General features: G+C 36.7%; 1 protein-coding gene across 6 annotated transcripts in view; it reads right to left on the bottom strand.

Moving 5' to 3' along the window:
- ATL2 (atlastin GTPase 2) overlaps positions 1-16,109 on the bottom strand; it is a 45,281-nt gene that overhangs the window by 5,341 nt on the left and 23,831 nt on the right. For all 6 annotated transcript variants that reach the window (XR_013961536.1, XM_080686385.1, XM_080686383.1 and 3 more), the window contains 9 exons: positions 10,751-10,885; positions 9,817-9,921; positions 7,450-7,500; positions 7,085-7,141; positions 5,931-6,023; positions 3,339-3,477; positions 2,446-2,573; positions 1,156-1,212; positions 244-315 (listed from right to left, as the gene is read on the bottom strand). Coding sequence is in view for 5 of the 6 variants with exons in the window: in XM_080686383.1 (XP_080542509.1) it covers positions 244-315; positions 1,156-1,212; positions 2,446-2,573; positions 3,339-3,477; positions 5,931-6,023; positions 7,085-7,141; positions 7,450-7,500; positions 9,817-9,921; positions 10,751-10,885 (837 nt within the window). In the remaining variant the exon portion in view is untranslated. The remainder of the gene's footprint in view (positions 1-243; positions 316-1,155; positions 1,213-2,445; positions 2,574-3,338; positions 3,478-5,930; positions 6,024-7,084; positions 7,142-7,449; positions 7,501-9,816; positions 9,922-10,750; positions 10,886-16,109) is intronic.

The following is a 16,109-nucleotide window of genomic DNA, read 5'->3' as shown; positions in this document are numbered from 1 at the left end:
AAGCTGTTAATTAACAGCACTATGAATCATGTGTCGGGAAATATTCCAGTACGGTTTATGTAATAACTTACTACCCATCTCCTGCACTCTATGTGGATTATTTTGTTAGTTAATTTCCAGCAGAATTAGATAACAGAGTATTAGGAAATATAACATAACAATGCATAAGAAGTACAATTTACTTCAATTATTAACATAATAAAAATCTCACTCTAGCATCAAATTTAAATTTTAGTTACAAACCTGTTCCATATTTCTGCAATAAATCTCTCTTGCTCCTGCTACTGCAGCAAGATTATTAGCTTCAGCTGTTGCCTAAAACAATAAAATATGTGCCAATTTTATGCAAAAAAAAAAGATGACTCTATAAATTCTTATCAACACAGTAAGTTATATACAATAAAGAAGTCTGAAAATGAACCAAAGAAAATATTACCAACTTCCAGTTTTCCTTTTCAATGCAACACCAGTTTAAAGGATATAGTAACACTCTATCTAGCTTCTAATAGAAGTCTACCTAATTTTATTTTTCTTAGGTTTGTTAAAATGGGTTTATAAAAAATACCACATATGCTCAGGAAATTATAGGTAATTAAACACAAACCTAAAATACATCAAGTCTTCAGATGTAAAGAATCAAGTATTACCCAATAGGGTTCTCTCTCTCATAATCAATATTACACAAGGGATATTTTTAAATGCACAAAACTGCTTATTGGGTGAGTTTTATGAGAATATACTACTTAGTCCACCATAAAATGAGAAATTGCCTGAGGTAGCATTAGAAGTAGCTCTAAATCATTAATACAAAAAGAAAATAAGCCTTATTTCAAACAACATTCACTGTCAAAGATGCAGAGGAAAGGAGAAGCATGGTCCAGAGGCCCATTTTAAGCTAGCTTCTGCAACAGAAAATTTCCTACACTTTCTGAGCAATTAAAGGGAAGGTACTGAGGATTCTTATTTCTGGTGGCCTGTGTGCAAGGCCTGCAATCTGTAGTTACCAAAAACTTCAGGACCCATGACAAGTACTGCTTTAAATATTTGATATGTATATGCATGCAAAGAAGTACCACCCCATTTCCAGCATTTATCTCTAAAGCAAAGATTTTTTTTCTCTTTCACAAATAAATACATGTATAACACACACTCTACCTGAAGCATGGACTTTGGATGTGGAAGTTCCTCTCCTTGATAAATTTTAATGTAAGCCTAAAAATATAGAAGACTTGTTATATTGATGTTATGTAATTTAGCTCTACAATCCAAAAGACAAATCATTAAATATAAAAACAATCCACACTATTAAAAGGAAAACCTAGACTTTAAAAATCATCCAGTCTCATTCCAACAAAATTAACCCTACGCTCAACATTATTAAATATATTTTTTAATTGATTTCAGAGAGGAAGGGAGAGGGTTAGAGAAATAGAAACATCAATGATGAGAGAGAATTACTGATCGGCTGCCTCCTGCACACCCGCTCCTGGGGATGTGCCCTTGGCCAGAATCGAACCTAGGACCCTCTATCCACTCTATCAACGCTCTATCCACTAAGCCACACCGGCTAGCACTCAACATTATTAAATGCCTATGTTGCTAAATAATATCCTAGAGAAATGTTTCTAAATATAATTTCAATGTGCATAAGTTATTTCTCATATTTCAAAGTTATATATAAAATGCCATCCACTTTATCAAAAAACACATAATTCTCCCCTACTACCAATGTTTCAACTAAATATGTTAGAAAACATTATAATTCAGTACTTTACTTTGACCAGCTTAAAATACCTCTCAGTTTAAGAAAAAAAATTATGTAATTGTGGTTTAAGAGTAAGAAGGCAAGATGAGAGTTTTTAGTAAGTCCATATAGGAATCTTTCATCTCAACTTTCTATTGATTAAATTAAGTCATAACTAAATAAAGACAGTATGTATAAATGACCAAAAACACACTCTAGTTAACTGTGTTTTCCCTTCCACTTATCCATAACTACTAAGAATAAATACAACCCTCTACAAGGTCTTGCTTTGTCTATCAAGCTATAAAATTTGAAAAGAACAGAGGGGGAAAAACCTACAAATAATTTTAGCTACAAATAACTTGTACTCAGAATCCAGTTCTGATACTTTCAGCTGCTCTTATCAAGTCCTCAGAACTCTGAGAGAAGGCCTTTGTAAGCCCTCAAGATGAAGAATTATGCTCCCAATCCCTACTGTCATTCACAAATGACAGAGTGGTAATACAATACAGTGAATGGTTCTTCTCTCTATATCAGAGCTGGAGAACAAGTAGGGTAGTTCTGTAAACAAATCACTGTCCAGAAGATACAAGGTGTCTACTAGAACGTTGATATACCCAATTCAAAGCAGATAAATTATAAATATTATACTTTTGCTTTAAAATAGGAAACAAAGTCATTTAATGTGAGAGTTTTCCTACCTTAAAATATTCTACAAGATCTCTACAAGTGACTTTAGATCCACTTATCTCTTTTTCTACCAAATTTTCAGGGGCAAGCAGCAATGGAACCAGATTTCGAAGCTCTCGTTTAAAGTCTTCATCAATATCTAGTGGACATGAAATTAGTCAACATATTAGTCCAAAAAAAGCTAAGAACTACCCATTGTTAAGAGCTCATAAAATTCTATTTCATGAAATAAGAGTTCACAATATCTATTACTTAAGTAGATTCATTTTAAACTCATCCAAACATGTCATCTTCTAGAAAAAATACAGCACCCCTGACATTGCCCCTCACACCCCAAGAGTTCTTTCAGTCAAATAATAAAGTGTGGACTACACAAACAAATCCCACATAAAGTATTAACTAAACTATCCCTTTCCGAAGGCAAATAATTCAAAAATTTGTATTAAATTTTAAGATTTTTCCCAGTCATACTGTAAAAGCTTCATCAATCTTCAAGCCTTTTACCATCATTCTCAAAATAATCCAAAAACAAACATAATAAAGTTATACTATCACCCCTGAAAAGGAGAAACTTAAATCTGGTTGCATCAATACAGTACATTGATAAAGCTTTTTAGCAGAAAGCAACCAGATGAAATACTGAAATGTTCTCAGCCTTCAGAACTTTTAGGACATCAGTGCTGAGCAACAGACCACATTATAAAATGTTAATCAGTATGATAGCTGTTTGCAAAAATCCAATGGAAAGCTAGAAAGACCACACAGAGCATTATAATCACATCATTAACAATGCATCAAAATGTCCTCCAGTATAAAACACAAAATTTAAGGAATTATGTACTTTTTAAAAACTTTCAGCCCCTAAAAAATAAGTTCTGATTTTAGCAAGAATGGGAATTCCCACCTTTCAATCTCCCATCAAAACTAGGATTAGTTGCAACTTTAAGACCAGGATGTGGTAAAAGGAAGCAACCAAGATTTGAGAAACAATTGTGAATGTGCTTCCTTACATTCTGTAGCTCTTCATGCTGATTTTGCTTTACCTGAGGGCAAAAGGAGACAGAATGAAGGTGCAAACAGAAGCAAAAAACTTTTTAAAGAAAACACACATACTCACATGCATGCACACTTAACTCAGATGCTATTCCAGATAGGTGTTTGACAACATAAAATTTTACTAAAGATCCATTTCTGACCACTTTGGTAAGACCCCACTTTGTCTTAAACCAGAAAAGATGTTTTTCCCCCTATGTTAGCTGCCAAGAACATGAAAAAAATAAAAAATTAACAATTAACCATAATATCTAACACCAGAATAATAAGTCTTGGTTGAGATTTATAAACCAGGTAAGAAATTAAGAATCTTCCTTTAAAGTACTTACAATGAATGGCAAAGAGAAAAACAAAGTATTAATCTGCCTACAAATAAAAGGGTCAAATAATAGCTAAAGTGAATCACTCCAGTGCAGTCCAAAGAACCTTAGAAATTTGTTAGGATTTCAGCTCTCAGTCCCAATGATTATTTACAATTAATGCTAGTTATCAATGTTTGGGGAAGAGAGATTGCTCTGTCTTTTCTGGAAGAAAACCTTAACTTCAGATTTTTAATAACTATTTATCCCAATATAACTTCTCAAAAATCATTCTAAAAAACATATCCAAATACCCCATTCATAATCAACAAAACCTGGAAATTACCTAAATCACTATCAAAAGTAGAACTGAAAAATCATTGTTTATTCATACAATAGAATACTGCATAGCAATAAGAATAAATTAACTAAGCTACATGCAACAGTATGGATTAATCTCAGAAACATAATAATCTACACTAATAAAAGAGAAACATGCAAATAAACCATCACTACGCTACACCCACCAGCCAATCAGAGCGAGTATGCAAATTAACCAAAGATGGAGGTTAATTTGCATATGCAGACAGGGTGCAGACTGAAGACAGCATAGAAGGAAGAGGGAGGGAAAGTGGAAAGTGAGGCGGAGGTTGCGGTGGGAGGGAAAGCGCAGGGGGGTGGCGGCTGCGGGAGGGGAAGTGCGGGGGCTGGGGAGGCAGCAGCAGCTGGAGGAAAAGTGCAGGGCAGCGGCGGGAGGGAAAGCATGGGGCAGCAGCGACGATGGGAGGCCGCGCAGTGGGGGGCAGAGGCGGCGGGAGGGTAGGGGAAAGCACGGGGCGACAGTGGGAGGGAAAGTGCGGGGGGGGGGGGGGGGGGGGGCGGGAGGGGTGGCGGTGGCAGGAGGGAAGACCGCCGGAAGCCCTGTTCTTGCAGGAATCTTCCTGCAACGGGCCTCTAGTAGACAAATAATAGACAAAAGAAGTTATTCACAAACAAACAGATACTGTATATGATTCCCTTCATAAAAAGTATACAAACAAAGCCAGTTAGAGGTCAGTATACTGGTAGAGGGTTTGGGGCTGGGGGAAGGGTGGGAGTCAGTGGATGGAGGTGGGTGATTCAGGATGCCAGTACCATGGTGGCTATGTTTAATTTGTACAAATTCATCAAGCTGCACACTGTGATTTTAAGCACTTTTCTATGTCACTTCAGTAAGACACTAAAAATCCTTCTTGGCTTTGAAGTACATAATTCTGAGTTTAGGCAGTATGCCTAATGTGCTGTGTGTTATTTTCTTCTGAACAAACCAGAGAAAATTCTAGATGACTAAAAATGATCTCCAACAATAGGGTCTAAAAATAAAAATGCCTTTCAAATAATCCAAGATTGAGGAGCTGGTTTTAATCTCATTTTAGAAATAAGACAACTATATTGTACCCAAAGTTTATGAATGCAGTTGAGAAACTAAATGTGTCATCACATAGGCAAAGAAAATTGTATTAATCAAGACAGAACCCTCTTTTGTGTATGTGAGTGGATGGGTAGTATCTGACATAAGGGTTTCCCAAATAATGCCATAGAGGTACCTTTAGGAATAAAGGATCATGTTGGCGAGGTTATTTTCCAGGAATGCCTTGGTGTGGCATACTCCATGAGCCAGGAGACTGGATATTCAGGTTGTAGTCCAGTTATCAATAATTAGTTGAAGTGATCAAAAGCAAGTCACTTTTCTGGGTTCTAGTTTTGCTATATATATGTGTGTGTGTATATATATATCTTTTAAAAAGAAGACTGACTAGATGATATTTAAGATCCCTTTCTAGCTCCATATGCTGTCATTCTATGAGATAATATTCCTTGGAGAGATGGCCTCACATCGTCTGTGCTCAATGCATGCACACTGCATTATCCAGTCTGTCCCAAATGTTCAGAAGATCAGCTGGGCCAGAGAGGAACTTGCATGTAATCTAAGTAGGTAAGTCATTGTCCTCTTTTCACCAATTATGTATGGAGTCATCTGAACTAATTTGGGATACTCAATTTATTCCAAGGATACCTAGAGATTGGTAGTCTAAGCAGTGGTCCAGGAAGCCCACTCCTTCACCTGGCTTGGCACTTACACTCTCCTAAGAAGTGGGGCTTACCTGCAATCTCTTTTCAAGGAATTGTTTTCCACCTTCCAAACCATATGAATGTTCATAAGGGTAACTCCAATCTCGAATCAAAAACATTAATGTCTATACACAGGGGGGAAAAAGAAATCATTTATTTTACAAAATTTTACAAAAAAACCACTACTTCAACAACTGAAGCCAAATAAGGCAATCCTTATAAACAATCCTTATAAAAATTTGTGGTATTAAATGGTTAATACTGCTCATAGTTGTATCAAGGGCCTACCTAAACAATCCTTATAAAAATTTGTGGTATTAAATGGTTAATACTGCTCATAGTTGTATCAAGGGCCTACCTAAACTAACACTCCCAGATCATATACCACCAAGCAATTGCCTCCATTTGAGAACTTCACTATGTTTAAAGAGCCACCACAAGCAATAAGGCAGATATTTAAAAATTAACTCCCCACCCAAAATGTGACAACCAAAAATGTCTCCAGACACTGGCAAATATCCCCTTGGTGGTAAAAATATCCCAACTCAGAAAAAAAGGAAACAGGCCCAATAGAGTGTATTTCATCCATATACACAAAATGAAGCTATAATCTGCCCAAATATTTCATAAAAGTGATCACTTGAGCAAGACAAGACTGAGGCAGAATTGTTTTTAATTAATCTCTGTCATGAAAGGGCTCCACAGAAGCAAGCAAATACTTCTAAAATAACTTCACCCAGATTAATTTCTGACAATATTCTGTACCTATCATTTAAAAAACATGGGCATAAAAGAGCAGAAGGGGGGAGAAATATAAATAATTCTCTATGAAACCAAAATAAAGAACAGGATTAACCTCAACTTGCAATACACCACACCAAAGAAAACTATGCTATTTTGTAGTAGTTTATCATGTTAAAAGAAATTTAAGTGACTCTCTTAAGTCTTAGAATTAAATAATATCTAATTAAGAATCTATAGTCATTTTTTCTATTTCCTAGAAGTATTTGATTAGCCTACTATTGGTAAGTTGGTGATAACATTACCATAAATTAATATCAATTCTGCTGAATCTATTGCTAAAAATAAGTTTGTTGTAATGACCTCATGTTTTCAGTTACAAATGAGATGACTTGATAGCGGTCCCTAGGTAACTTTTTTAAAAAATGATAAAATATTTATTTACCTGAAATGGTTTCTGGTAGATTTCTTCCATTGCAAGTCTGCCATACTCTGTAAATAACTATTAAATCAAGTTATTTAAAATAATGTCTCCAAAGAGATTGAAAGAAGACATCTGTAAAACTGTTTTACATCAGACCTTTAGATGTCAGATATCATTTGAAAGCCAAGCATTTAATTTTCTAACATAGTGGGTGTGTATATATTAAAATTTAATTAATAAAAAGTTTAATGAATAAGAAGTCGTACATCAGTTTAAAACCATGCAGTAGTCAATCTTCTTACAATGTTATAGGCTTTTAGGGGTAAAGTCACAATAAAGTAGGAATTAAATTTTCAATACTTGGACATACATTAAGTCTTACGTACTTGCAAGTGCTGAAGATCATCTTCTTGAATATTCTGAGACAAATTATATACCTGTTAAAACAAAATTGTTTTTACTGGTGATTTTGAATACCCAGCTGTGTATAGCTTTACTTGTGGAAATAAAGGCTATTTTATACCTCAATACAAATGAATCACTTAGCCACTCACTATCTTAATCTGTGGCACATGAAAAGGATATTCTCTTTTTTCCTAATAGTCAGGATAAAACATTCAGAGGAAAACAGTGGTAGTAAACTGTAAAAATCATGAATACATGCATATGGGGCCTAAAAAGTGGCAGACTTTTAAAAAGGTATATTAAGTTGTAAGTTTCTATTTTTCTTCTCAAAGTTACTTTAAAATGTTATGAAAGTTTTTTTTTTTAAAGTAAATATTGTTTCCAAAATTATTTTTTCTAAGCCAATGAATGTGAGGGGCATAGTTCTACAAAGATAAATTCCTCCCTGATACCAGTACAATCATAGTATATAGCTGATAGTTACTCGGTGGGTGTCCCAACTACCATCGATTCTAATATGGCTCTCTTTCTACATAAGTAAACTCATCAGACTAAATAATTTAACATGAAAATTTCACCAACCTGTGCTAACTGAAAAAAAAAAAAAAATAGCAGTAGGTGGCACTCTTGCCCTTTCTGAAATTTTTAGAAAGTTTTCCATAGACCAGAGCTGATAATGGAAGGTCTAAGTACTCTCAAGGAAGGAAAATTGGAGAAAAGATTCACTAGGTCCAGTCCTTCTGGCCCAGGTCTTTATAAGGTGACCTAGGCCACCACAGGAGAAAAATGGATGTCCACAGATGTCACTCTGCTAAGAAATAATGTTGTCTAAGAAAATAGGGTTGCTCCAAAGATAGAACAATTTGTTCTAACAGCAAATGAGTGATAATCTAGCTGAATCACTTGGAAGTCAAGAATATAAACAGCCAATATAGGTCAGCAAAATTAAAATAATATTCTCAGCTGACTAACTCCAAACAGGGTACTTAAAAAAGTAACTAATGACTGAGGTGATTAAACTCTAGATTTAAACTTAAAACCAAGAGAATAAATAATAAACAAACTTAAAACCAAAAGCATGACCAACCTATTTTTACCACAGGGGCCTTAACTTTTAGATAAGAGGTCGAGATCCTTTCATTGTCTCAGCCAGGTTGCAAACAGCAATGAGAGGATTTGTTCATTTAGACCATTAGTACTTAACATACTGTGTTGCACTTAATAGAGGCTGAATAATTATTTGTTGAAAGAATAGATGAAAAGAGGATCAATTTGTCATTGATCTATCAGCCAGACAGCTTATATAAAGAAGGTGAGAAATCTAGCCTCAAAGACCAGGAGGAAAGCCATAATAAAAAAATAACTTTAATCTTCTTGGTTATTAATAGTTTACAAAGCACTTTCTTATGCATTATCTCATTTAGATCTCATATCTGACTGCACATACCCACCACATGTGAGATAGGCAACATGGGTACAATACTCATTTCATAGATAAAAAAGTGTATGAGTGACCATAAATGATTGTCCAAAACCAGGCCTTCTACTACCATAAAACTGAATAAACAAACAAGAGAAAACCATGGTACAAGTTTTAGGTCCGAGAACTCCACTCCACATTGTATTTTAAGGCAAGCCACAATGCCAGCTAATCTGAAGGGCTATACTGTGATAATATAAACACAAAGCTGTGGCTTCTGCTTTCCTAAAGGGATTAGCAGTTCTGCCACCTTGCAAGATTAGAGGAAAAGAGGTTGAACAAAATAGACAAAGGAGACTGAGGATCCCCAAGTTGACAGTGACAGATAGCCCAAGCCCTATAATAAACAGAAGCCAGGCTGAAAAGTACTCCTCTTTTATCTCATAATATACAAAACTTCTTTCCACTCACACAGCTAGATACTTCAAACTGAGGAAGTATGGAAATAGGAACTTCCAGACTGGTCATATGTTCCAGATATTACTGGAAAGCAAAACAAAAATTCCAAGACTGTGACAGCATCACTTATAACCTACCACTGAGAAGAAACATTTCTTATGTCAGGAGTACATATCTGGCAGCCATATGACTGAATCCAACTAAGGATAACATGCAATAACTTTTCCTTTAAAAAAAAAAAGGCATTAGATACTACGAAGAAAAAAAATCAAAGGAATTGGCTATTGGTTTATTACTTTCTTGGCAAGCACTCAAAGTATGAAATTTTATACTGTGAGCCAGAACAGCAAGCATGAAATGTAAATAGCTCTAACTTTAACCCTTTTTTCTCTGATCAAAAGGCATTTTGAGGAAAAAGAAAGGTGTAGGCTGATCTGAACCAATCATACCACAGCACCTTGTATCTCACCTGGACTGAGCTAGTCATAGTGCTCAGAGCAAACACTGTTGCACAGTCTTTGATTGTTGACTGACTATCGAAGGCACCCTGAGTATCCATTAGCAGCACAGCCACCTAGAAATTTAAAAGTTTAAAATACTAAGTAAAATATTCACCAATAGTGAATTAAAAAATCTATATATATAAAAGCCTAAGCAACCTTTCCGACCTAACGACTGGAACAACCGGCCAACCAGTCACTATGACAGGCACTGACCACCAGAAGGCAGACGCTCAGCGCAGGAGCTGCCCCCTGGTGATCACTGCTCTCCCACAAGGAGAAGCTGGGCTCATGGCTGGCCAACACAGCTGCGGCAGCAGGAGCCTCTCCCAACTCTGCAGCAGTGCTACCAAGTGGCAGCAGCAGGCACAGCGGGCCGGAATGAATGCAAGCAGTGGTGCCTGACCCCAGCTCAGGCTCCACCCTAGCCGCCTGCCACTTGGCGCACTGCTACATCCCCCAAGGAGTCCCAGATTGCAAGAGGGCACAGGCCAAGCGGAGGGACCCCCTTCCCCCCACCTTTACCCCCCCCCCATGCATGAATCTGTGCAACGGGCCTCTAGTCAAATATAAAATGATAAATGCTAAAATCAGAAATTAGGACAAGAAAAGTACTCTTAAGTTAACTATCTCACAGATTTTGACATAATAATCCATATATAGGGCAGGGCAAAAGTAGGTTTGCAGTTGAGAATACATAAAACAGAGTTTATTCTTTTATTATTATTTATTAATTCTTGAATTACCTTTCATATGAACAGCTGTAGACCTATTTTTGCCCAACATTGTAAGTTAAAGTTATCAGACATTGATAGTTCTGTGTTGTTTTAACCTTTAATAACAGAAAATAGCTCAAGAAAGAATACGGGAGAAAAAACACAGTAAGTATAAATAATATTTTACTTTTGTTCCATCAGGTCTGTCAATCACAAACACTTCATTCCAGACTTGTATGCCTGTTGTTTCTCTTTCACAGCCACCTCGCCATGTAAAGCCAGTCAATGGTTCATTGTTTCCACCAATCCAACTTTGAGGATCCTGTAAAAGTCAAGCATAAATGTAAAATAAAACAAAAAATTAAGAACTAGAAAGAAATATAAAATCACCCACTCTTTATTTTACAGATGAGGAAGGTAAATCCAGTGAGATTAAAATACACTGGAATATTACACAAGCAGTCCCAAATCTCATCTGAGGTGGTCCATCAGATGTGGTCTCTTTCACACCTAAACCCTTTCAAATCTGCTCACATTTTCACTATCTATGCTTCTAGAAAAGTGGAGTCACACCACTTTTCCCCATTTTGGAAAGCTTTCTTATCCTATATAATAAAAGCCTAATATGCTAAGTGTCCAACTGTTCAACCAGTCGCTATGACATGCACTGACCACCAGGGGGCAGATGCTCCAACCGGTAGGTTAGCTTGCTGCTGGGGTCCGGCCGATCGGGACTGGGCGAGACAGGCCGGACACGCCCTGGAGCCCTCCCTCGGTCCTTCCCCTGCCCTGATCATGCACCAGTGGGTTCCCTTGGCCTGGCCTGCACCCTCTCTCAATAAGGGTCTCCTCGGGGGATGTCAGAGAGCTGGTTTTGGCCTGATCCCCACAGGCCAGGCTGAGAGAGCCTACCAGTGCACAAATCTGTGCACCGGGCCACTAGTGTTTAATAATCATAAAAAATAGCTACCATCTATTTTGACATTTCTTATACAGATAAACAAAACTAAGTTCCAGACAGAATGACTGTCAAAAACAGTATATCTCTCTTAGAATAACTTACACTAAAATGTTTTCGCACTACCTTAATGTTCTCTTTAAAAAAATATCGACTTTAAAAATAACCACAAGACTTGTTTGGAACCTGATTCAAACAATCCAACTGTAAAAGTCTTTCAAATCCTAAAGGAAATCTGAACCTAGAGTGGATATTATATTAGATGGTATTAAATCAGAACAAAGTTGATTCTTTGCTATGGTAATAGTATTATGGTTATGTTATAAATAATAACATTAATAGAATCCTTTTCTGTTAAACATGCATGTATTTATGGTGAAAGGCTATATCTGCCATTTGCTTAAAAATGTTACAGCAAAAACAAAAGAGAATTGCCTAGCCGGCATGGCTCAGTGGTTGAGCGTTGACCTATGAACCAGAAGGTCATGGTTCGATTCCTGGTAAGGGCACATTTAAAAAAAAAGAACAAGTTTAACAAATAAAACAGTTGCAAACATAAGATATATTAATCCAACTATATCAATAATCATTTTAGATATGCATGATCTAAAATAAAGCAATTAAAAAACAGAAACTGTCACTGTGGATAAAAAAGACCCAACTATTCGTTGTCTACAAAAGACACACACAATTTAAATATAAAGACACAGGTAGGTTCAAAGTAAGAAAATTAAGGAAGCTATATCATGCAACCACTAATCAAACAAAAGCTAGAGTAGCTGTACTAATTTTAGATAGAGATGACTTCAGAACAAGGAAATTATCAGCATAAAGAGTAGTATTACATGTAATAAAGGAGTCAATTCTCTAAGAAAACTTAACAATCCTTAAAGTGTATGTACTTCACAACAAAGCATCAAAATATGTGAGGCAATACTGAACCAACACCCCTCAATCAGTAACTGACAAATGCAGCAGACAAAAAATCAGTAAGGATATAGTTGAACGGAACAGCAACAGCAATCAAGTGAATCTAACTGGAATTACAGAACATTTCATCCAACAACAGAATGCACATTCCCCTCAGACTCACACAGAACATTCACCCAAATAGACCACATTCTGGGGCTAAAAACAAATTAAAAGGAATATATTATACAAAGTATGCTCTCAGACTACAATGGAATTAAACTAGAAATCAATAATATTAGGGCTGAAAACCCCAAAATAATTGGCATCTAAACAACACACTGTGAAATAACATAGGAGTCAATAGAAATTTTTTAAATATTTGAACTAAAAGAAAACAAAAATACAACTAATGAGAATGTGTGAAATGCAGCAAAAGCAGTGCTTAGAGGAGAATTTATAGCATTGGGTGCACACATTAAAAAGGAAGATAGAACTAAAACTAACCATCTAATGTCCACCTTAGAAATTAGAAAAGCAATATAACCTAAGCAAGCAGAATACAGGTAGAGCAGAAACCAATAAAACTGAAAAGAAAAAAACAGACTATCAATAGGAAAAAAAAAAAAAAATCAATGAAACCAAAATATGTTCCTTTGAAAAGATCAATGAACTTTGAGAGAGAGAAAAGACAAGTTAATAATATCAGAAATCAAAGAGGAGTTTAAATTATTAATTCATGGACATCAAAAAGATAATAAAGTAATAGTAAGAACAATTATATGCCCACAATTTTGATAGCTTAGTTAGAATGGACCAATTCTTTGAAAGAAACAAACTACCAAACTACATATCCAAAAATAGGATTATCTGAATAGGCCTATATCTACTAAAGAAATTTAATGAATAATAGCTTGCTAAAAAAATAATGAACTAAAACCCAATTTCACTGGTGAATTCTACTAAACATCTGAAGAAGAAATAACACCATTTCTCTGTAAACTCTTCCAGGAAATAGAAGCAGAGGAAACACTTCCTAACTCATTCTATGAGGCCAGCATTATCTTAATACCAAAATTGGCTGACATTACAAGTAAGAAAAACTAAAGATCAATATATCTCATGAACACAGATACAAAAATACTCAGTAAAATATTAGCAAATTGAATCTAACAATGTATAAAAAGAATTATACTGTATACCACAACTAAGTCAGATTTATTCAGGGATGTAAGACTGACTCAATATTAAAAAAATTATAATCCATCACATCAACCGGATAAAGAAAAATCACGTGATCATATCAATAGATGCAAAAGAAAGCATTTGACAAAACCCAATATCCATTCATGATTTAAAACGAACAAAACAAAAAACCCCCAGCAGACTAGGAACAGAGAGCAACACCCTGACCGTGACTTTTTTAAATTTACAAAAAAATCTACAGCTAACACCATACATAGTGTTGAGAACCTAGATGCTTTCATTAGGATGTCCGCTCTTATCACTTGTTCTCAACATTGTGCTGGAGGTTCTAGCCAGGAAAATTAGCCAAGAAAGATAGATAAAAGATATTCAGATTGGAAAAGAAAAAGTAAAACTATCTCTATGTACAGATGAAATGATCTTATATACAGAAGACTCTAAAGAATCCACTAAAAAACTATTAGAACTAATAAATGAGTTGAGCAAAGTTGCAAGATATAAGATCAATGTACAGAAATCAATTGTATTTCTATAAACTTGTAATGAACAATCTGAAAATGAAATTAAGAAAACTTCCTTTAATAACATCCAAAAATAAATAAATTTAAAAACTGATAAAATTTACTCTGCAAATTACAAAACATTTTTGAGAGAAATTAAAGAAGAGCTAAATAAATGGGAAAACATCCCATGTTCATGGATTGGAACACTTAATATTAAGAGAGCAATACTCAAACTTTCAGTCTCAAACCAATCAACAGAATCCCATTTAATCTCCCATAGAAATCTGCAAGCCAAATCTAAAATTCATATAAAATTGCAAGAGACCTAGAATAGACAATCTTGAAAAGGAAGAACAAAATAAGAGAACTCTCAATTCCTGATTTGAAAACTTACTACAAAGCAACAGTAATCAAGACAGTCTGGTACTAGTATAAGAATAGAAAAATAGGTCACTGAAACAGAATTGAGAGCCCAGAAATAAATTCACATGTCTATAACCAGCTAATTTTCAACAAGGTTGCCAAGACCATTCAATGGGGAAAGAATAGTCTTCCCAACAAATGGTACTGGGACAACTGGATAGACACATACAAAAAAATGAAACTGAACCCTTACCTCACACCATTTTTATATATAGGTATCTAAAAGTATTATGTATAATTAGTGAATATATGTTAAACTATGCTAATACAATTATAGCATTATTTCAGCCTAAAGATGGAAACCCAAATGTCTATTAACTATATATATAAAAAGCCAGCGAACGGAACCCCATAAGGATCGGAATGACTAATTGCTATGACGTCCACTGCAGCCAGCGAACCAGCCAGCCAGCCAACTTCCTGTGACCCTTTCCCTGCCCCCCCCAGCCAGCCCCACCCCAATCTGCCCGCAGCCCTTCCCCACACCCAGCCCCACCCCGATTGGCCCGAAGCCCCTCCCCGCTGGCCAGCCCCTCCCCTGATTGCCCCCCTAACCCAATAGGGGGTGGAACTGGCTGGCCAACCCCCTTCAGCTCCTCCCCCCAGCCAGCCCCCCCCCCAATGGGCCCCCACCACAATTGTCCCATGGCCCTTCCCTCCAGCCAGCCCCCCTCCCCACGGCCAGCCCCTGATTGCCCCCCCTCCACACCAATCAGCGGCAGGGCCCGCTGGCCCAACACCCATGGCCGGCCCCACCCCCAACCACCCCTCCACACCCTAATCGAGGGCGGGGCCCACCAGACAATTGCCTTCGGCCCCTTACCCCAGCTGGCCCAGCCCTGATCAGGCCCCAATCAGGGCGGGCTGACCGGCCAACCTCCCACCATCTCCTCCTCCTGACAGGCCCGACCCCAATACTCCCCGATTGGGGCTGGGCCGGACAGACCACACCCATGCATGAATTCATGCACTGGGCCTCTAGTAGATAAATAAAATCTGTTATATTTATACAATAGAATATTACTATCCTAAAAAGGAATGAAGTACCAATAATGTTACAACATAAATGAACCTTTAAAGTGCCCTGACCAGTGTGGCTCGGTTGGTTGGAGTGTCGTCTATATCGTTGGTTCAATTCTTGATCAGGGCACATATCTAGGTTGCAGGTTCGATCCCTGGTTAAGGCATGTGTGTGTATCTCTTCCTTCCTCCCTCTCTAAATAAATAAATAAATAACACTGAGTGAAAGACGGCAGTCACAAAAGACCACATATTACCCAGCCAGTGTGGCTAAGTGGTTGAGCATCAACTCATGAACCAGTCACAGTTCCATTCCTAGATAGGACACATGCCCAGGTTGCAGGCTCAATCCCCAGTGTGGGGTGTGCAGGAGGCAGCCGACTGATGATTCTCTTCTCATCATTGATGTTTCTCTCTCTCTCTCCCTCTCCCTTCCTCCCTCTGAAATCAATAAAAAAAAAACTAAAAACAAACTTATTAAAAAAAAAAAAAAGACCATATATTATATCACTTCCTACCTTCTTTAG

Source organism: Plecotus auritus (assembly GCF_963455305.1).
Source record: "Plecotus auritus genome assembly, chromosome: 8".
Lineage (NCBI taxonomy): Eukaryota > Metazoa > Chordata > Mammalia > Chiroptera > Vespertilionidae > Plecotus > Plecotus auritus.
The sequence above is the reverse complement of the archived record's forward strand: the minus strand, read 5'-3'. Positions and strand labels throughout refer to the sequence as shown.